The sequence below is a fragment of the Portunus trituberculatus genome, chromosome 43 (genome assembly GCF_017591435.1).
Source record: "Portunus trituberculatus isolate SZX2019 chromosome 43, ASM1759143v1, whole genome shotgun sequence".
Taxonomy (NCBI): Eukaryota; Metazoa; Arthropoda; class Malacostraca; order Decapoda; family Portunidae; genus Portunus; species Portunus trituberculatus.
In genome coordinates this window covers 20,891,037-20,914,189 of record NC_059297.1, presented here as the reverse complement: position 1 = coordinate 20,914,189, position 23,153 = coordinate 20,891,037, and the positions used below count along the sequence as shown (strand labels likewise).

Sequence of the window (23,153 nt, the reverse complement as noted above, 5' to 3'; positions counted from 1 at the left end):
AATAAGAACAATAATATTATTATTAGTAGCAGTAGTAGTAGTAGTAGTAGTTGTAGTAGTAACAGTAGTAGTAGTACTGATTAATAATAATAATAATAATAATGATAATAGTGATAACAATAGCAATAATAATAATAATAATAATGATAATAATAATAATAATAATAATAATAATAATAATAATAATAATAATAGTTATGATAATAATAATAGTAATAATAATGAAAATAATAATAATAATAATAATAATAATAGTAATAATAATAATAATAATAATAATAATAATAATAATAATAATGACCTCGATCGTAAAAATGACAGCCAACACCAGACTCTACCAGGGAACCACTTAGGTCATCCATGTATATGCTAAATAAATGTGGTGACAAAATACTTTCCTGACTAATACCATTGGCTGAAGTGAAGTTGGTTGATAGAGAGCTGCCCCATCTCACCCTGAACTCCTGTTTCATATACCACAGGACGAGTAGGTTCACCAAGTGAGCTGGTGGCACCTGGGCATGTAGTTTGGTGAACAGCTTCCAGTAGTTCACCCTGTCAAAGGCCTTGCTGGCGTCAAGGAAACACAGGTATACTGGCGATCCCTTGATGGTGTAGTAGTCTACTATGTGCTTGATAGTATACACATACACCTCAGTGCTGTGGCCCTTCTTATAACTACCGGTAAACTGTGAAACAGTAGTAAGCAGGAAGTCCTGCAGCTGATGTAGGAGATCTCTTTCAATGATTTTCGATAGCGATGTTGTTATCACTATCGGTCTATAGCTACCACACCCAGTAGGATCCAAGCTTATGCCTGTCCTTCAACAAAGGAACTATGATGACGGCAAGCATCTGGTATGGAATAAATTGGTGCAGGATACAGGCATTTATAAACACATTCAACCACACATGTAGGAGTGGTGAAGCCATCCATGCCTATATAACACTTCGCATAAGAGACGGGGACAAAGCCTTGCAGCGTGAAACTTTAAAGTGCCCTACGTACTGCAGCCTCCGTCTCCCCATCCTGCAGGTAGTTAAGGGTAGCTTCGAAATGCCTCCCCCCCACATACTTGCAATCTCCTCCCCGACAGCTTATTCTATGCGAAGGGGCAGAGAGTCACCACACTGATCCACAGACTTAAGTTCCTTCCAAAAGTTGGAACTGTCCCTAGGAGCCAGTTTACCCATGAGGGATTGGGCTCTGAGGCTATGCATGCTCGTGAGCCCAACATCACAGGAGAGCCAGCTAGAACCTAGCTCTTTCCTGCCTCATGCCATATAGCTAGCAGTCATTGGCCTGTGCTACCACAAGCATGCCAGTCCAGAAAAGCCTTCCTGGCCGCATGGTGCACGTCCTGCATAAACTATCTCCAATTAGGCACCTGCCACCATGTCTTCCTCATGCTACCAAACACAGCCCGCCCCGCCTCTAGCATAAACTGACACAGGGTGCGATGGAGATACTGAATGTACTCCAGATGCTTGGGCCTCGAGAATGGCCCCCTGCAACAACAAACACATACAGGATCTAGTGAAGCAGCCCACAACTTGTTCGCCAACATCTGACCATATTCCTTTCTTTTCCTAGCATTGTGGAAGGTCCATTTGATCTTAATATTATTCATTGGCCTAACTGGCTGAAGTGCAGGAATTTCTACCAAGTTTAATCTAGTCAAAAGAGGAAAGTGTTCAGATGAGACGCTATATAAGTGCACGCCACAGCCTGTCATCATTTCATACAGTCCAGTGACAGCATCACATGATCCAACCAGAAATGTGTGAGGCACCCGCTACTGACGTGCGTGATGGTCGCAGGAGGTATGACAGCCACGTCCGCAACAATCATGCACAACTCCCTGAGCACATCCTCCAGATCCCTAAACAAATCACTGCTGGGCTTGGCATTAAAGTTCCCAGCATTGCAAATGTGTCGCTCTGGGGAATCGTCATTGAGCGATGCCAGCTTACCCAGGTACATATATCTGCTGCTTATTCCTGTTCCCAGCAGTCAACGGGAGGTACATGTTTAGAAGGAGCATGAAAGACTCCCATTACTGTACCTGAGAGCAGTGATGCGAGTTTCCTGGGTGTCCACCAAGTGAATATACCTGCTGAGGCTTTTATGCCAGAACCACGACAGCCCACCATATGGACGTCCACGTCACAGCTCTGTGGTCTCGTCCTCACTCAACACCCAAAAGGAGACATAATCAGGGTATATGTCAGTGTTTCCCAACCTTTTCGCAGCGATTACCCAAAAATACAATTTCACAATCACCCATTACCCCAATGAACAAATACTCGTAATATAGGAAAAAAAGTAACTGTATTTCATACTTCAAAAACAGACAAAATAGAAACTATGCAACACAATAATGCAAATCTATAATACGAAAAGAAGTAATTTTAGTTCATACATAGAAAGCAGAAAAAATTAATAGAAATCTTCATTGAAATTATATGAAAATGTAAACTGATTGCCTCATCCCATGCCAAACATCCATTACCCCAAAAATATGGGGTCATTACCCCACTGGGATAATTTACCCCTAGGTTGGGAACCACTGGTATATGTGGTCCTTGAGGGTAACCTCATGCAGTTAAACAATGCGAATAGAAAAATTCAATTCGCCAACACCATGCACACTCACCTCTGTCAGAATAGCCAGTAGTGTAAGCATGCAAGTCAACATGAGACAGTCGACCGGGGCCCTGGCAATCTTAAAATTTGCACCATGTAGTATTAGATTCTAGCACACACACACTGACCAGACACGAGGGGAAGAGCCAGCAGACAGTGGTACCTCCAAGGAAAAAATAGAAAAAACAGTCTCATCACACCATCTCCATTACCAGAAAACTAAATGACCATCCAGCCTTCAATGGAACAGAGTTCCGCCCTCTCTCGCTTCTCTCCACTGACTGCTTCTCCACCTGAACATTGCTTCCTCTTCGCCTCTTACATTCTTACTAACATCCCAGCCTTCCTCAACCAGTAATTAACAATTAGTTGAACCATTCACTCATCCATCCAATCATTAACACCACACCTCACCCCCATGCAACCATGTCTCCTGCAGATCCACTAAGTGCTCCTGGCCGTATAGGATCCACACTACTTTTAATACCCTGGCAAGTGAATGTACACATAATGAAGTTAAAATAATGAGGCTGAATAATAATTATTAAGAAAGGCGACATAGATTAAAGTAGCTCTAAATAGCTTCAAATACGAACTCTAGTTTTTGTCATTCATTTTTACTGCGTTTATTAACCACATACTTATGGTAATGAAATGGAGATCATCCGGAATTAATCTCACCTGCTTGAAATCATATGAAGATAAAAAAATATTTGTCTATTACTGGTACTGCTCTCTCTCTCTCTCTCTCTCTCTCTCTCTCTCTCTCTCTCTCTCTCTCTCTCTCTCTCTCTCTCTCTCTCTCTTAGTTTTGAGGAACTATGAATTTAGATTTTGCATATCAACAAAATACTCAATCCTTTCATTTTTTGTCTGACTCTTCTTGCTTTTATCCAAAAACTACAGGATGAGTCGTACGTGGATAGCAACAGTGGTGATGGTGGCAGCACTGGGAGGAGCCTGTGAGGGCTTCAGTATTCGGCCGGAACTGGTCGGACTTCTCAAAGCGGAAGAAATCCACAAACAATTCGAACTTCTCGAAACTTTATTAGGAAAGCTAGTCAATGGAAGCAACTGCAAAAATCGTACACAAGATGCCCTCGAGGAAAGTATAGGTAAGATTGTCTAGGTAGGACCATTGTGACAGGACCCCCTGCAGATGGATGGACTGTGAAATTCAATATTAGTAAACGCATTAATGAGGTAAAACAAAAATAAAAAATATTGCGTAGATAAGCCACATAAGGAATGGTGGCTTGCAATTAGCAAGATCAGAAAAAGTAGTCAGTATGACAAAAGATGCAACACTGTGGTAACGAGAAAGTTCCTGAAAACCGTCAATTAGAGGAGAGGAATTTATAAGATGAAAAGTTTTTTTTTTATTTTTACCTGTCTAAAAGAACAGTAAGATTAGAACCCTCCCATCACCACACCACATACACACATATGATAGATATACTCCATACATGATCAGATAAGGCCCCTGTAGAGTTAGCATTTGGAGAATGAGAAAAACTAACAGAGAGGACTTAGAACACCTAACTTCACATATGCTAGCGATGAGATGTAAAGTTTTCAGTATAGATTATAAGTAAAGGATAGACCAAGTATGTTTAGTATAGAAGATGATGCTAATTAAAAAGTGCAGAATGGTATCACCAGCATAAGGAATTGACTCTTATTTATAGCTTCTTTCTCATGGTCACAATGTTGCATCTCATGCTGTCTTCTACTGCTACTTTCATACCAATTGTTCTTCTGATTTTGTTAACTTCATGCCTCCCCTACTCCTGCGGCATCGCTGTCCAAGACTTTCTTCTTTCTCCCACCCCCACTCTATTCACCTCTCTAATGCAATAGTTAACCAGTACTCACAATCATTCATCCCTTTCTCTGGTAAACCATGGAACTCCCTGCCTGCTTCTGCATTACTTTTTACCTATGAACAGTGGCGTAGTGAATGCCCCAGGCGGCGCATTTTCAGGGGGTGGCACAAGCGAGGCTACTGAGAACATTGATGTTCAAACTGTTACTTTCGACTTTGCAAAATTGAGGGCACGCAAAATATTGATTTAAAGTTCATGTATGTATAATATGATATATGTATACATAATACGTAAACAAGTGTATTATACCTAATCTCACATTTTTATTACTTTCGGTGGTGGCATTTTCAGGTTTCGCCCCATGTCAATTTATCCCTCACTACATCACTGCTTATGAACTCGTTTAAGAGACAGGGTTCAAGACATTTATTCTAATCATTTGGCTAAATCTCTTGACTCTGTTCGGTGATTGGTATGTTACTGGGCCTTTTTGTTTTATCGTTTTTTGTTGTCCTTGGACAGTTTCCCCCTCTTACATATGGAATGAGTGGACAGAAGAAGTTTGCCTTAAATCTTTGATGAATAATAAGAGGAGAGTGAGTGACAGGAGAGAATCCTGAGGTAACACCACTATTAATATGAATAAAACAGGGATTATATATATCTACTACAGTAGCAATAGATCGGTCTGAGAGGAAACACAAATAAATGTGGAAGCTGTAGATTGGTAGTTAGGAAATAAAAATTTTGTGCCAGTCTATCAATTACTTTCGATATGTCTAAGGCAACAGTAAAACTTTCACCAAAATCCCTAAAGAGGAGGAAGAAAGCCTGACCATTGGCTGGAAGGTAACTGATAGGTGGTGGGTTCTCCTTCCCTATACTCCCTCTGTCTCCTCTCACATACCAGAAACATACGTTAATTATGCACCTCAGCTCGGGCTGGACAGTATTACAGGAGTTTAACTGAATTGCGCCATTGCATTAGTTAGCCACCTGCTCCCGACTAATGCAATGGCAGACACTATAATAGGGAAGATCTGTAATGTGAACCGAAGTATGTGATCAATTTATGTTCTGTAAATCTCCACAGAAATGAAACCTGAAGGTGAAGGGACAACAATAGTTCCTAAGGGTGAAGAGAATATGGAAGATGAGGAAAAAAATAAAGATTATGAAAAGCATCACCAAAACCACACCATGTTGCTACCACCTAATGACGATTGCAATGTTATCAAAACGGGTATTTCTGAAGAGGAGAAAGAGTTTATTCTTGAGCTGCACAACGAACTAAGATCCCACGTAAGTTGCACACTCACGTTTAACCCAACATGCATTACCATTACTACATCATTTAATAATCAACTTATCAACAACATGCAAGTATAGTCAGTATTCTTGAACTCTTCATAGTCTTTCTCGATTACTCTGAACAAACAGTAATAGATTTAACAAGGCATCCAAGCTAGGTACTTGCATAATTCTGGTGACCGTTTATTAGATTAGTTCTTCTCATATCTTACTTCCACACTGACTTCCAAACTTAGTCGTATTGGTTTAATATTTCCTTTGATAAAATATCTGTTATATCTATAGATAATTTTACTGCATTACAGAATAGAGAGAGAGAGAGAGAGAGAGAGAGAGAGAGAGAGAGAGAGAGAGAGAGAGAGTTATAAGTGGGAAGTTTTCTTGTGTACAAATTTGTGTCCGTCTCCTAACACTACAGATTTCAATAGAAATAACAAAGGATGCCAATAGAATGCCAAACTTTAATGGAGCTTGCGAGGATGATGCCTTGCGTACGGAAACTAGCAGGAGAATCACCCGAAGCGAATGTGTAGCGTGGTGAATAATAAAATGTACGGATTGCGGGACAATGTTACGAGGTTAAACTTTACGTGAAAAAAAGGACGAGTCGCAAGCTGTACTATTAGCGAGACTTACAAATGGTGGGATTCCAATGCATCATGAAGCATCATTGAAAGAAAAACAGATGAATAAAACACTCATGAGGGATATAACGATTGGTGTCATAAAAACAAAATCCTACGTAGTTGTAATTACAGTAGGACAAGAAATAATATTCTGGTTGATAAAGATATACAAGAAGGAATTTGTTATCAAATAAAGGGTAAGTGAATGGAAAAAACTCTGCAATCAGGTTATTTATGTCGAGTTATTAAGGAATTTAAAAAATTGGAAAAAATTCATGAATGAGAATGATGGGTGGGAACAGGAATGTATTATTTATATTCATGCTGGGGCTGCCACATATTAGAATCTTGTAGCATCCTTTTTTTTCTCGTATTTTTATAACCTCTGTGGCTTTTCAAAACATTCTAAACGAGACTTTAATTTTTTTTTTCTGCTATCAAACTGTATACATCATGTGTTCCTTTTGTAGGTAGCAATAGGGAACGAAAGCCGAGGAGATCCAGGTCCGCAGCCACCCGCCGCCAACATGTACCAGCTAGTATGGAACGAAGAGCTCGCCGAGGTGGCGCAGGTAATTACTCACTCATCTACCTTGCATGTATCTTAACATATGCATTATGAAAGTAACAATAATCATGCTTTGGGAAGATAACTGCATGTTTTGAAATTTAGTAACCATTAACAAATCCAGGTATTCATGTTTGTTTTCAATCTTTGCTCACGGAAACTATCTGCACCCTACGTACCCCACTGTTCAATAACACTAGCTCAATAGTACTCAGTCCTGTCAAATCTCTTCACTGGTCCTTAACTCACTCCCATTCCTGTTACCCTCTGTACTCGTCCACATGTAGCACACTCCCAGTCCGGTTACTCTCTAATGACACTCCCATTCCTGTAACCGTCTTCAAAAGTACATTATACAAGCTTTAAAATGTGAGAGGTATTTCTGCCGCACCCTGTATTATGGTATGTGTTGCAGGCATGGGCATCACAGTGCCCTTCAGGACATGACGAGGAAAAGAAGCGAAGGTTGCTCTCTCGCACGTACCTTACTGGCCAAAACATCAACTATCACTGGGGAACTTACGACAATGGATCGGTAAGTAATGATATCCTAATGAGTGTAAAGTGCTTCACATGAGCCCATTTCAATTTCGATCCATTTGAAAAGGTACGAACTCTTCTCATTTCCTTGTATCAATTTTAGATTTACCTTATGGTAATGTACTTTATCGAATTCACTTACAAGTATTATCCTCGCTCTCTTAATTTCTCAGGACTGGGAGACAGCGATAAAAAACTGGTATGATGAAGTTGTGGACGTAGATGCTGATATAGCTGCTGCTTTCAGACCCCACAGTACCAAGAAGATTGGCCACTACACTCAGGTACACGATGTCATCCTTCACCTTCATTAGATCATACTTATCATAATAAAACACTATCATGAAAAGCCAGATCAATTTTTTTATATACTTTCACCTGTATATAGCCCCTCCTGCAGTAGAGTAATTACTTCCAATATCTTATACTCTTTTCACCCACAGCTTATCTGGGGAAACACCAAAGAGATTGGCTGTGGCATCGTTTACTATGAGACAGAGAGGAAAGGATTCTATTATCCTTTTAGTATAACCTATGTGTGCAACTACGGACCTGCTGGCAACTATTTGAATTTGCCTTTCTATGAGCAAGGGCCAACCGCTACCAAGTGTCCTGAGAATGTGTCAACGGAGTATACTGCTCTCTGCATCTAGCGGGTCATGTGTTCCAGGATTTATATATCAATGTATTAATTGTATGATTTAAATAGATAGAATAATGTCATATAGAGAGGGAAAAAAATTCATTCTTACATCAGAAACCCAAGGGAATGTGCATGGTATTTAACTCATTTTGCCATATTTCTTACTCTATGCTTAACGGTGATAACTAAAAACCTTCCTAATATTTTATTAGTTGGTTTCATGATACAAATAACGTAAAGAATTTTTTTCCAGCTGACTATCTTTTATGTGTAAAAAAGTCAGTTAGGTGGTAAAACTGGTAGTAGTTTTATCAGACCATAGTGAACACCCCAATTATTGACTAAGCGTGACTATCTGTCAGCGACACAGTCTTCCACTCCCAATCAGTGGTTCCCAAACTGTGGTACGCGAAGGCCCTCCAGATGGTACTTAAGCACTTTCGGAATCATACGCGATATTTAATTAAATGAACTCATTTCTCAGAAAAATTATTATTGCCTTAAGGCGATTTCACACATGCCAGTCTGCGACTAAAATTTTACGTAGGCTGACTTTCCGACTCATTCCTTCTAGTCGAAAAGTATCACACGTAGCGACTGGAAAGCATCGACTAGTTAGCGACTTGGCAGGAAGTGAATGTAAACAAACAATTACCCGCCAAAATGTCTTCCTCCAGTGACGATGCTGAAGCTGTGGTTTTTTTTTTTTTTTGGGCGTACCGGAAGAGTCAACAGAAAAGAAAATGCCTGTGGATATGTCTCTGGCTAAGTACAGGGAAAGAAAGGAGTGTCTACTACATTTCTTGTAAGAAAATTGTTAATCTTAAGAGGACTATGCACAATAATTGCGATCAATCCTCACCTCCAACAACACCCTGCATTGAGGAAAAAGGTTCTTGTAGAGTAGTAACTATTTCGTCGAACGACGATTTGCGCAAGCTTTTTTTTTTTAAACTGGAATTTTTTTTTCAAACTGGAATTTCAGGGATCCCAGATGTGTTCTTTTTCCCTCACTAACTCTAACGTCTTCTCTATACCTGGAGACCACATTTTCTAAGCTTACTCCGTGACATCACGACGTAAATAAAGTCACAAATCGATTAACAACACCAACTGGTTGGTCTTGTTTTGCGACTGGTTTCTCCAGTAGCAAGACACCGATTTTGAGTCGGAAACTCTACCGACGTAAAATTTCAGTCGCAAGATAATCTGGCATCGATCAGCTGGTGGAGAAGAAATGCATCCCTTGCATTGAACTGAGTTGTGTTCCTTGTTGTTAGTTCTATTTGTGAACAAATTAATATTTGCTGGAATTGAGCTTTTTTCTGGAACTAGGTGGTACACGGAAACTGTACGAGACTGTACTCGCTCAAGAAAACTTTGGGAACCACTGTTCTATATCAGGAGAATGGTTCTATAGTGAATCTCACATCACTTCTTGTTGCAATCTCAAACTATACTGCAACTTTATATGACAATGTTACCCAAGTATGCAAAAATAAAATGTCACAATATAAATTATGTAACTCAATTTCAAACCCCCAATGCATAATGACATGTATAGGACTATATTGCATCTTATCTGCAAGAAATCTTACTGCACATTCTCAGAACTTAGTTTTTCATTAATTTACCGTCAGCATATTCTAAAGAGAGATCTTTAATATGTGTAGTCGAAAAAAAAAATTATAATGTTAAATAAGGCGAATCATTGTTCTCTATCATATGACAAAATCTTACCCTTGGCTCAGCAAACTTGGAGAACTTGTCAGTAAAGTAGAACTTTTGGGTGGGATATCAAAATGCAGAAAAAGTCACCTCAAAATTCCTTTTAACAGTTCTGGGAAATTTCATTAAAAATGCAGAAGACCACTTTTAGTGGTCTTTATGAGATTTTTTTTTTTTTTTATGTGAGAAGGGAAAACTAGCCAAGGGTAATGAAAAGTTAAATAAAAAAAAAGACCCACTCAGTTACCAGCTCCATTGCAGGTTCGAGAGTGTTAGCCTGTCTCTCCCCCCCCCCCAAAAAAAAAAGGAATAAATGTCTTGAAACCTCCCTCTTAATCTAAATGAAGTCAAGTCATAAGAAGTTGGAAATACAGAAGCAGGTAGGGAGTTTCAGAGTTTACCAGAGAAAGGTGTGAATGACTGATAGTATTGGTTAACTCTTACATTAGAGAGCTGGACAGATTATGGGTGAGAGGAAAAAGAAAATCTTGTGCAGCGAGGCCGCGGGAGGAAAGGAGACACAATTAGCAAGATCAGATGAGCAGTTGGCATGAAAATAGCGATAGAAGATAGTAAGAGATACAACACTCCAGCGGTGAGAAAGGCTGAAGACAGTCAGTTAGAAGAAAAGAACTGAAGAGACGAAAAGCTTTTGATTCTACCCTATCAAATAACATTATACCCCATACATGCGAAGAGTACTCCATACATGGGTGGATAAGGTCCTTGTACAAAGTTAGCAGTTAGCTTTGAGAAAAGCTGGCAGCGACGCCTCAGAACGCCACACTTCATAGAAACTGTTTTAGGAAGAGATGAAATGTGAAGTTTTCAGTTTAGATTATAAATAGAGGACAGACCAAGGATATTCAATATAGAAGAGGGGAGACGGTTGAGTGTCAAAGAAGAAGAGGGGACAGTTGTTTGGATGGTGGTGTCGAGTTGATGGATAGAGGAATTGAGTTTTCGAAGTATTGAATACTATATTAAGTTCTTCTCTGCCCCAATCAGAAATCTTTGAGCAGGTGTGGGCAAACTACGGCTCGCAGGCCGCATGTGGCCCGCCAAAGGAATTCGTGTGGGCCGACAAATATTAGTAAATTTGAAAGAGCAAGTTAATAAACAACGCCAAATAGCATAAGCATATCATTTTCTTCCGGCAAGTGTGCACAAGCGTGTGAGAGTTGTTTTTTCTTTAGAAGACTTTAATTTTGTATTTAAAAAATTTATAATTCTGGGTTAATAAAGTATGCGGCCCTATAAGATCGTGATTTTTTTAATGTGACCTCAGCACTGAAAAGTTTGCCCACCTCTGTCTTAGAGAGATCAGTCAAACGTTATGTGGCGTCCCTGTGGGATCTATTAACTTCCTGAAGGGTTGGTCGTCTCAGAAAAGATGTAGAAAAGTGTAGGGCGCTATTGTCAGTGTAGGAATGGATAGGACAAGAATTTTGGTTTAGAAGATTATTGATGAATAATAAGAAGAGTGGAGACATGACAGACCCCTGAGAAATGCCATCTGTTGATAGATTTAGAACAGCGGCCGTCTACTATGCAAAGAAGCCATAAAACGGTCAGAGAGAAAGCTCGAGATAAAGTTGCAGAGAAGGATAGAAAAGTATACGGTATTTTGAAAATCAAAGCTTTGACCCAGACTCTATCAAAAGTTTCACCAAAATCTCTAAAACAGAACGACCAAGACTCAGTAAGGAAAGCCAGATCACCAGTAGAGCGACCTTGATGGAAGCAATATTGCCGATCAGATATGATTGATTGATACATTCATTGTTGCATTAATAATAATGAAATACAACAAATATATATTCTTATATTTTTTTATACTCTACCCTTATGTCTTTGTCCAGTTCTCTTGTGGCTCCTCCACAAGAGAGCTGTATTTTTGACTGTGGCAAAATCGAAAATCTATGTAAAGTTTCTTTCTACATAGCAGGTTAATTCACATGCGGGAAGCTGCTTTGAAGACTAGTGACATAAATTAAGCTTCTTGCAAAGTTATCAGCAGGTGATGTGATTGCAATTGACATGATATATCATAAGGGGTGTCTTGTAGACCTTTACATCACGGCAAAGCTTGCTGAAAAAAATCACATACGTTCAGTGATTACGACTTGGATGCACATCGACGCATAATATTTGCACAGCATGTCTGCCTGGAAAAGAAGCCTGTAGAACCACACGTTGTAAAAGTGGGCTCCCTCGTGCCATTTTGCGACTGACATTACAAGTCGGTAAAATTTCCGACAGAATATCGGTGCCTAGCAACTAGAGAAACCAGTTGCAAAACAAGACCAGAACTTTTGTCTTAGTCTTGTTCAGTCGATTTGCGACTTTATTTACGTTGTGACGTCACGAAGTTAGCTCTGAAAATGTGGTGTCGCTGTAGAGAAATTGTTAAACTTGGTGAGGGAAAAAGAACACATCTGAGACCCCAGAAATGAATTATATAGTAAAAGAAAGAAAGAAAGAAAGAAAGAAGAAGAAGAAAAAAAAAAAGCTTGCACAAATCGTCGTTCGGCGAAATAGCTACCACTCTACAAGAACGGTTTCCCTCAATGCAGGGTGTTGTTGAAGGTGAGGATAGAAGACTTGTCAGTGTTTAATTTGATCGCAATTATTGTGCATAGTCCTCTTAAGATTAACAATTTTCTTACAAGAAATGTAGTAGACACTCCTTTCTTTCCTTCTACTTAGCCAGAGACATATCCACAGGCAAGCATTTTCTTTTCTGTTGACTCTTCCGGCACGCTAAAAGAAGGGCAACCATAGCTTCAGCATCGTCACTGGAGAAAGATTATTCAAGACATATTGGCGGGTAGCTGTTTGTTTACATTCACTTCCCGCCAAGTCGCCAAGTCAATACTTTCCAGGTGCTACGTGTGACACTTTCCGACTAGAAGGATTAGTCGGAACGTTTACCTACGTAAAATTTCAATCGGAAATTGGCACGTGTGAACCCGCCTTAAGCAATTACATATTTCCGTTCATAGGCCATTAAGAAGTTGCGCCACCCCCTTGGCCAAATTTGGACCCAGAGATGTCTTTTAAATTGTACAAATTAATTGTCATGTTGGCATACCCATGGTACAATAACGAGTTATTGTACCATGGGTATATCAAATTCTCCCACAAGTGCATGAAAGAGAGAGAGAGAGAGAGAGAGAGAGAGAGAGAGAGAGAGAGAGAGAGAGAGAGAGAGAGATGACTTCTTTTTGCAAAAAAGTATACGAGAGAGAGAGAGAGAGAGAGAGAGAGAGAGAGAGAGAGAGAGAGAGAGAGACTTTTTCTAAACAAATTTTTCCTCAGAGTATTGTAGTTATTCTACCAAAACAATAATAAAAATATGTATGGGTAATATTTCATGGGAAGAAAAATATTGATTGATTGATTGATACATTTATTGTTTATTAACAACGAAATACAACAAAGGAGGATGGACCTTGCTACCATGGTACAATAACGAGAGTTATTGTACCATGCTTGCTACCCACCCCCTGGGCAAATTAAGGTTAAAGTATCAAAAATATATAAATAGATAGTATACATAACAAGAATACAAGTACTTAAACACTGTTAACTTCAGCTGAATATTCACCATTATATTTGAAATACAATATATTTTAGGATTTGAAGAATACAAGGAAAATATATAGATAAAAAGATGTATAAATAGCCGATGTGCTGTAAGCTTCCGAACACCACGTCAACAAACCGGCATGCGTGAACTGTTGACGTTTTATTATCACAACAACTTTACAGTATAACAATTTGGATGTGTTCGGATGACATAGCACTACCACCGAGTGAGGATGGGTTGGTCCATTCTTCAGTCATTTTCAAAACGGCAATTCCAAGCCAGTTGGAGCCTGCCACTTGCTACTGTTGCAAGGAAATTTTGCTCAGAGTTCAACTTAGCTAAATGTATCACCTTGAACCAGAAGCCACCCCCATGGAAAGTAATGTTCTTTGGGACTGATGACTTCTCTCTTAAGAGCTTGGAGGTACTGCACATGGAGCTGATGAAAGGGTGGGTGTCTTGGTACTGTTTCCAAAACACGTAAAGTTTTTATGATTGTGTCTAAAAGGACTGCATCTTGACTTCCATCCGACAAGGGTTGGTAAACTGGTTGGAGAACATATTTTTGAGTGTGGGGAAGTATATGGGGAATATGGAGATATGCTTAGCCTTTCTCCCGAGGTTAATACTTACATGTCAAATAAATTCAAGGTTGCAGAATAATATGCAATATGGATCAGCTTCTGGGAAAAAAATGTTGGTAGATAGAGCGCCGTTCTGTTGTTGTTCTCGTAATATTGACCATCTTCTTGATATTGATTTTTCAGCTAGCATTAAACTTTAGAAGCGTCGTAAGGTTTATTTAGGTGGGTTTGCTAGCAGCAAGATCAAGATGAAGAACATGGAGCTCATTACGCCATGAACAACGGACATGCCTTATTAACAAGTTTCGGTAAAAAATTTACAACAGGTTCTTTGTTTGCCAAATATGACCATATGTCTTCTTAGATATTTTTTTCTTTTATGAAATACGAAATTTGGCCAGTTACAGTTTGGTCCACAAACAAAATAAATAAACAATGTAACATAACCTATTCTCAAATATAATCTAACCTATCCTAATCTATGTAATCTAACTGTTTCTGGTATGATGTGTTCATTTTCCAAAGCATCAATTTGAGTCCATAACAGCCAGCCATGTGTGCAAAATAAAAATAAAATAATTATAATAAAATAAAAATAAATAAAGTAAATAAAAATAAAAAGTAAATAATAGATAAAATAGAATTATATATATATATATATATATATATATATATATATATATATATATATATATATATATATATATATATTAAAATAAGTACAGTGAGTATACTAGCACAACATTTAGTTGTGTCATAAGTTACTAACAATGACTTCTGGTAATCATTAATCATATAAGCATATATATGTATATACATATACACTCAACCCTTGTTTTTCCGGACTAAATGGTGCAGGCACCAGTCCGGATAATACAAGTGGGACTGTTTTACCAAATGATTTTGTCACCTTAGATTTTTTAAGAAAATGCAAAATTTGATTTATACTTTGGTTTCCCTGACTAACCAAACCAAAATAGACTTAATCTAAGTTAATCTAACACAAAAGCTAACTTAACAGTACTGTACATTTTGGCCTTCAAGTCGATTTATAATTTGATCCCAAAATGTTATACGATTGGAGATAAGTCGACCCCCACTAAACTGCTACTTAGCTTGGCCCAGTGTTGCCCTGAGTCACTAAGCACTGAATAGTAAATTAAGTTTAATCTACAGTAAAATAAATAAAATAATTCAAACAGATTGAAAGCAACACCAACTTCAAGCATTTCAAAATAAACAAGCTGTCAGTTTTTACTTTTTTTTTCCCTACTCACCTATTTCACTACTGTAACAGACGAATATTCACTTATAAAACTCTAATGCTAAGTGTCCAACTACCTAGAATTCTGCTTCAAATGTTGGAATAAAAGAAACTAAAGCAATTCCTCCCAAAAGGAATATGTTCAAGGGTGATGTGAATATTTCATAGGCAAGGGCCTCAAGGAAGCCAGATAGGACTCCTGGCTCAGAGAGATGCCTCTTCCTCCAACATTTTGTGCTGTAGTAAGTAGGAACAACAATGTACCTACACAAATACCATAGTCTATTACAGTACTATATAATATTTTATTGATACAAGACCTAAAAACTTAATGCCTAAAATAATCTAAAATATTTAAAAATATAAAATGTTATTTAAAATTTAGCACCTAAACAGATTTCAAATGGAACGTGTGTGTGTGTGTGTTGTGTGTGTGTGTGTGTGTGTGATAGGTGCATGTAGTTTTGTGTGAAGAAAGAGAATTGTATCTGGAGGGCAGGCTGTGACTGCCCCCTAGATTTGTGAGACACAAAGGGAAACATTCAGCGAGATCACAACTAGCTTTAATGGAAGGTTTACAGCACCCCCTGAACTATTGCTATTACATCTCGCTGGGAGTAAATTATTGTTTCGGTAGGTGTGTCTACTACTTCCTTTTCCTAAAGCTGGTATACTTTTCTTTACTCTATAAATAGGTACGTATTTCTTCTCCTTTGTTATATTTCTGTAGGAATAATTCATATTTCCCCTGTACTGTTTTTCTGTTCATAATGTTCCTCCATTCTATGCCACCAAAATACTTTCTTAACTTTTCAAAATTTCCTCTTGCATAATTTAATCTCTCTTTTTTGTAGTCCTCTTTGTATCTTATCACATCCTCTTCCTGCATTTCCAATACTAATGTTACATGGTCACTTCTTCCCATTGGACTCTGGTATTGTATACTGGGAGGGTGCTCTGGCTTCTTTGTGAATATTAAGTCAAGCAATGATGGTTTTTCTTCCCCTTTGTACCGTGTTGATTTTTCCACCCACTGATCGAGTGTATTCACCATTGTTAACTGTAACATCTCCTCACTCCACAATCCAACATTACCCATTACTTCCATCTCTCTCTAGTTTACTCTTTTACAGTTGAAGTCTCCTACTAATAGTATTTTTCCGTCTCTTCATATCATATTATTTAAACACTTGCATTTCCTCTGTTCTCCATGTATGTCGTAAATGGCACATATGTAACTGGTTCTCCTTTTTTTCAAATTCCTCTGTCTTGATTGTTACTCCCATTACTTCTGCCATGCCTTCTCCATATTGCACTTCCTCCACACACCTATTTACATAATGCATAACAGAGACCATTTTAACTCTTAGTTGTAACAGGCATGCAAAAGTAAAAAAAAAAAAACCTTTGTATAACTCAGAATGATCTTTGCCAAAATTGGTCTGACTTCTGTGGGGGTTACTGCACTTCATTGTTAAAGATATAGAAATGTTCATGTGAGGTTGAGCTATAAATTCAGCATCATCGTGAAGTTTTATGTTAGTAATAAAAAGAAATAGACAGACTATGCTGAAATAAAGTACTGTAACTGCTTCAAATGCTTCAATACAAAAAGTTGTAAAAATGTTCAAGTGATGTTGAGCTATGGATTCAGCACCATTGTTAAATTTCATTAATTTTTATCTTTAATCTTGCAGAGGATTGATAAAAAGATTAGATGTTGTATCAGTGCCCCTGAAGAAGTCCCTGACAGTTGTACGACATTTTTGTCAAAAGGAAGGACTTCAGATAACTGACTGGCCAGTGACTGTACCCCAAGGAGTATATGATGTTGGTATTGTGGCATCTTTTGGACACCTTATTCCTGCATCAGTCATCAATGCCTTTCCTATGTAAGTAAGGTGAGATTCTTTTAAGTCTTGAATTAAATTTTACTTTGGTTAACATGAGCATTTCATGATTTTTAAAAAATCTCTTGATCATAACCACCTGTTATCTAGGCCATGAAGACACCTTTTTGAATGAATAAAAGTTTGTTAGAGAATTGTTTCTTCTTTTTTCTAAACCTGTAATTATGAACAGGGGAATTGTAAATGTACATGGGTCCCTGTTACCACGGTGGAGGGGGGCAGCACCAGTCATCCATGCTCTGCTAAACCAAGACCAACAGACTGGGATCACCTTGATGAGGATTGCACCCTTCAGGTTAAGTTTTGAAATCCTTTACCCTTTTTTAAAAGAAAGAATCTGAATTCTGTTGCATGAAGTAAAAGCTTAGTGACCAAATGGTAGTACAGAGAAACCTCAATTTTTAAACATAACCCCTTCCTGGTGACAGGGCAGATGAGTGAACTACCAAATAAAAAGATTGTCTATATACAGACTGCCAATTTTCATCCATATGTCTATATATAGTTTCCCAGCAATTCGGTACTCCAGACTGACATCTATATAGACAGACTCTGCTGCAAAACTGAACAAACAATTGAATCTATATACTATAGACTGCCACAAAACTGAGCAAGTGATGTTTATATATAGACTCTGCCACTATACTGAACAAACAACTGAAACTATATGTAAGTGTTTGTGTTTGATTGGTGCTAATATATGGCAATATATTTGTATGAATGTTTTAGTTACTCACATCTAGGACTTGTGACCTGGATGTACTCTACTTCCACTTTTCTTCATATTTTTAACTTATGTACTTTTGTACCTATTCATTTTTAGACAATGTTGCTGGCATGTGGTACAGTTCTTTCTCTTTGACATGATAGGCTAATAATAAAAAAATGTGTAAAAAATGCAAAAATTTCCAGTATTAGTTTATGTGCACCACACATCCACTATCAACAAAGCATAAGTGGTAACCGGCCTTGAGAAGCTATGTTCACCAGTGTTTGGGTATTTGAGATGCTAAATAATTATTTATTTTATGAATTTTGTTACGTGTAAGGAATCATCTATATATAGACCACGTTACAACTTAGTGCAGCAAAATAAGAACAAGCATCTATATATAGATTATCCGACGAAAAGTCCCATTTTTGAAACGTCTGTATATAGATCCTCAGCCAGGAAAGGGTTAATTTGTTCCTGAAGGCTGTTCGAGAACTGAATTGTTATAAAACTAAAACCATTTTCACTATAGGAATCAATGTAAAATAGATTAACTTGTTCCTGGACCCCAGGGCTGCATTTGAGAGAATGACTCATCATGCACCCCACACTTCCTGCAGCATGTATCTCCTATCTAACACTTGTGTGCTTCTCAGCTGCAGTAAACAAAGGACCGTCACTGCTATAGTAACGGTGTCTAACTGACAGCAAGGTGGTATATGGTGACCTCTCAGGAATCATGAGATTCTGCAAGATGTTTATTTGGGCTGAAATGCTTGCTAATGAAATCATTACAGCTGATCATAGCACAAAGGTGTTTCACTTATTCCAGGACAGATACTGATGCATGATAAATGTCATCAATATCAGCATATGCCATCTTTCTGTCAGTTAGATGCCATTACTATAGTGATGATGATCCTTTCTTTATTCCAGCTGGGAGATGCACAAAACCACTTTATAGAGGATACATGCTGCAAGGAGTGCAGGGTGCGTGCCAAGTCTCCTTCAAATGTAGCCATGGGGTCCAGGAATGAAATAATCTATTTCTCGTGGATTGTTCACCAACCAAGTTATGGTATGATAACTGAGGCAGTTTTGAGGTCAAAATTTTGTTCAGCAACTGATTTGTTTGAAAAGGGAGCTGTTTGGTAACTGAGGTTCCACTTTATATATGTTGTAGTCTAAATTTTTTTTTTTTTTCTATTACAAAACATGTAAATTTCATTTGGATACCTTATCAAATATCTAATTAAAAGTAGTGACAGTTCTACAAGGACAATCCATTATTGTGGATGGATGTTTTCTGTGATTGAAACTTCATTACTATGTTGTGGAGGTATTGCTTCGAGAGGGTTGTCTCTGTTTATGGTAATACTGTTGTAACCCAGCTTGAGCTGACTATTCTCTATAGTTTAAGAGAAAGCCATGTTTTAAAAAGTTTTCCATTTAGTCATTTCTACTTGATCACCAGATATTATTCTTCCATGTTTTATTTTACATCATCCACCTATCCTAATTAGAATACTTTTCGTAACCTATACATCTTTATCATATCCACTTCAGTAATCGTGTTTGAATTCAATACAAACTAATGTATGCTTGTTGACATTAGGTTTGATGTTGGACATGTGATATGCAAAGTAGTGGTACCAGTAGAATGGAACATCAAAAGCAGAGCATTGACAGCACAATTGGCAGAGGTGGGAGCTCAGGAGCTATTGTCTATTCTTCCTAATCTTCCACAACACCTCAGGGAAGCTAGCCCTCAGTCAACTGAAGGCATTACAAGAGGCAAGTACACAAGATATGCTGGTTTGATTTGAGCAATTGTCACAAACATGAGTAAACTGGAATTTTAAGGGATAAAATCAAAATATTATTTTGAAGGATATGCTTCTAGATAATGTGGTCTTACTTTTAAATAAGTTTAAACGTGATTGAATAGCAAGATGTACTTTGCTTACCATAAACTGGGCATTAAATAAAATTTTCTTTCAGCTCCTAAGGTTAATGAAGCAGCATCAAGGGTATGGTGGGTCAAGTGGTCCTGCAGTGATGTTCAGGCTCATTATCGTGCTTTGGATGACTACACACCATTGTGGTCTCTTTGGCAGGGGACACCTATCAGACTAAGGAGTATGGTGATGCAGAAGAAATGGTCCAATAACAAGATAGATGACAAGATGCAAATTAATGGATGTGGAAGTGAAAGTGAAAATAGAGAAAGTGAATTTATAAAAGATGTACACAATTATTGTAGAAATGATTCTGCAACAAAAAATCAATTTGTGATGAAAAACAGTACTAAGGCTCATCTTAGTGATAATATTGACAATTGTAGCCAAAAAAATGTTGAAAGAACAATTCCAGGAAGTGTGATGTATAACAGGAAAGCTAAGGAAATTAGGGTTCACTGCAGAGATGGCTGGGTTACATTTCAACACGTAATGTTGAAAGGACGCAAACTCATGACTGCCCAGGACTTCTACAATGGTTTCATGAGCAAAGTTTCTAAAGATTTACACAGATTCACCTAATACATATACCATTCTGTAAAGTGAGAACAATGTGAGATATACAAAGTATTAAGGCATTTGAATGTAGAAAAGGCTTCAAACAGACAAAATGTAAAGTCTTGAATATCGGGTTTTTCGAAGTATATTGGCAAAATGAATGCTTCACATATGTTAACCAGTATAAAAGCAAGCTAAGTTGCCAGAGAATACTAATATTCATTATTGTTCCATTTCAAATACAAAAATATAACTGTGATGATTCCTATAGTTATAGAGGGACAAGCTTACACAGTGTATCCAGGTGTCATAATTTTAAATGAGATACTGATGGCAACACTAGATGAAATGTAAATAAGACAGGAAACATTAACCCCTTCAACACAAGAACATATTTTGTGTCAAAAGAGTGCTCATAACATATCTGAGGATGTGCATACCATTTCATGGCTATATTAGGCTAAGATGATGTCATTTTTTCCCCCAGATACAGTAGACCTTTCAAAATGTAGGTCAGATGTGATATAATGGATTATTTGACTTTCATCATTATTACAAAGATGTATGATTTGTTCAGACTGAGATAAGTACTGATGTGCCCTGCTGGCAATAATTTTATTTTATGGAATATTAATTTACCATAAAAATGAACATCTGTTGAAAATGGCCAAGAGCAAGCAAATTATAATACTTTTTCTTTAAAATTTGTGTTGGTTTACTTCATGATGTATGTACCATGAATGAAAAACTTACTATCTATTGTCATTCTTATTTCTGTAGGAGAGAGAGAGAGAGAGAGAGAGAGAGAGAGAGAGAGAGAGAGAGAGAGAGAGAGAGAGAGAGAGAGAGAGAGAGAGAGAGAGAGAGAGAGAGAGAGAGAGAGAGAGAGAGAGAGAGAGAGTTGCCTCTGAGACATCACCTCCCAGATTAGATACAGTGCCAGGAGCTGTTTTCTGTTCCTCTGAGTGAAGAAGTTAAGGAATGGTAAAAGATGTTGTGGACCTTAAGAAGGCAAAGGATGATGGAAAGATTAGATGTGTTGGATTTATGGAGTAGATGGCATCTTGTTTAGAAACAAGGACACAATGCCAGTGCATGTTTTTTTAAAACAGAATAGAGCAAGGGTTAGATTAACACAAGTGTGTGGAGTTAGTTTAGCAGCTCAATATGCACATGGATGGTTTCATCAAGAGATGAAAGCCAGAATGAGATTTTGGAATGCCAAGATTAACTTGACACCAGGAGTCTTCACAGATTATGTAGTGCTACTGGTAATGTAAAAAAACAATGAAAGGTGCACATCTTGTATGAATACAGTAAGCCCCTGCGCTTGGTGAATTTATTAGTCTGGTGAAACTACCGCCAAATGCGAATTTCGCCAAGCACAAGTTCTTTATACCATATAAATTGCCTAAAAAATACCTCAATCAGTTTTTGGTCATTGCCAAAGTCTCTCTTTTGACCCCTAAAGTACCATATTTTAAGCTGAAATAAAATCTTTTGCCTTCACATATTAGAAAACAAGTACAAAACAGACTAATAAACAATAAATAAAGCTAATAAGACATGATATAAAGGCTGTAACTTCCGTTTTTTCCACCCGTTTCCCTCGCCTACTTTCGTCCTTGCCACCACCACCCATTGTCCTTACCCCTACCAGTACCACCTGTTCCGCTGGTAGAGGCCATGTTCACCAGAATTCGTTCCCACGCTAGAAGAACAGAGGGTTGCACAAATAAAATGGCTGAATGGGACTCTCACGGAAGAGATGCATGGTTCGCTGTGCGGCTGCCAAATTTGAATTCAAATCGCCAAGCATGCACTTGGTGGTCCATGGCCACCCTACCGCCAAAAGTGAAATTCGCCAAGCTGAGATTCGCCAAGTGTGAAGGCTTATTGTACTAATTATGAATGTATGTTTGAATATAATGTCAGTGGTCTATGTATTCCCATCTGTTCACATATGTAAATACAAATTAAACTGGCATCACCACACAAGTGGATTTCCATTGCTGCTGCATTGACACCTATGTCTGACCCTGCCATTCTGTCATACAAGTAATACTTTATTGTGTGTCTCTTTTCCGCATCGTAGAGTCAAAGCTTCAGCAATATACATTGAAGAACAATTGTTTTAATTCATGTTCTGATTGGCAGTAGCATTCTAAATGCCAATTATCACTGCAATTATTACTGATCTGGAGTCCATATCTCAAATTACATGCTATTTTTATGATGTAGACTTACCCGTAAGAGGTCAGCTCTGATTTACCTCTGAATACTCATCCAGGTCACCAAAAAATTCCCTTTTTTTATTCCATATAACTCAAAATGGGCATAGAAAAGTAAAAATAAGAGTTAAAGTTCAAAATTGCCATTTTTAAATGTCCAGCTGGAGCTTTAAATTTACCTCGCTCAGTGATGCTGCCAGACGTACAACTTCTGAATGAGGCTTTTTTATGGTTTATCGATATTTTTTTCCTACGAGACATGTGTATAATGGTTACATATTCATAAATTAACCCGTGTTTTATAAAATGAAAAATACATAAAATATTTGTAAATACTGTAAATATAATGTAAAAAATAAATTGCTGAGTTTACCACAAGATATTGTTTATTATTTTTTCTTTCAGTATCTAAGCTTTTTAGTATTGCAGCAGGGTGTGATATTCTTCAAAATAAG

At 37.8% G+C, this 23,153-nt stretch overlaps 2 protein-coding genes across 2 annotated transcripts in view; both read left to right on the top strand.

Annotated features, from left to right (window-relative positions):
- LOC123518338 (venom allergen 5-like) overlaps nucleotides 1-9,679 on the top strand; it is a 10,824-nt gene extending 1,145 nt beyond the window's left edge. The window contains exons 2-7 of the mRNA XM_045279101.1: nucleotides 3,554-3,762; nucleotides 5,567-5,775; nucleotides 6,881-6,982; nucleotides 7,394-7,513; nucleotides 7,692-7,802; nucleotides 7,962-9,679. Of these exons, the coding sequence (XP_045135036.1) occupies nucleotides 3,555-3,762; nucleotides 5,567-5,775; nucleotides 6,881-6,982; nucleotides 7,394-7,513; nucleotides 7,692-7,802; nucleotides 7,962-8,171 (960 nt within the window). The 5' untranslated portion in view covers nucleotide 3,554 and the 3' untranslated portion in view covers nucleotides 8,172-9,679. The remainder of the gene's footprint in view (nucleotides 1-3,553; nucleotides 3,763-5,566; nucleotides 5,776-6,880; nucleotides 6,983-7,393; nucleotides 7,514-7,691; nucleotides 7,803-7,961) is intronic.
- A 3,739-nt stretch (nucleotides 9,680-13,418) lies between these two features.
- Nucleotides 13,419-21,945, top strand: LOC123518337 (methionyl-tRNA formyltransferase, mitochondrial-like). The gene is made up of 5 exons (XM_045279100.1): nucleotides 13,419-13,931; nucleotides 17,027-17,221; nucleotides 17,412-17,534; nucleotides 19,567-19,745; nucleotides 19,953-21,945. Exons 1-5 carry the CDS (start codon nucleotides 13,714-13,716, stop codon nucleotides 20,489-20,491), a joined length of 1,254 nt encoding a protein of 417 aa, XP_045135035.1. The 5' UTR covers nucleotides 13,419-13,713; the 3' UTR covers nucleotides 20,492-21,945.
- The last annotated feature ends 1,208 nt before the right edge of the window (nucleotides 21,946-23,153 follow it).

Excerpts from the sequence above, each read along its gene's own strand:
- LOC123518337 (XM_045279100.1), top strand. The coding sequence starts at position 13,714 with ATGGGTTGGTCCATTCTTCAGTCATTTTCAAAACGGCAATTCCAAGCC. Across the intron at positions 17,222-17,411 it reads GTCATCAATGCCTTTCCTAT|GGGAATTGTAAATGTACATG; the intron begins GTAAGTAAGGTG and ends AATTATGAACAG. Across the intron at positions 17,535-19,566 it reads ATGAGGATTGCACCCTTCAG|GTTTGATGTTGGACATGTGA; the intron begins GTTAAGTTTTGA and ends TGTTGACATTAG.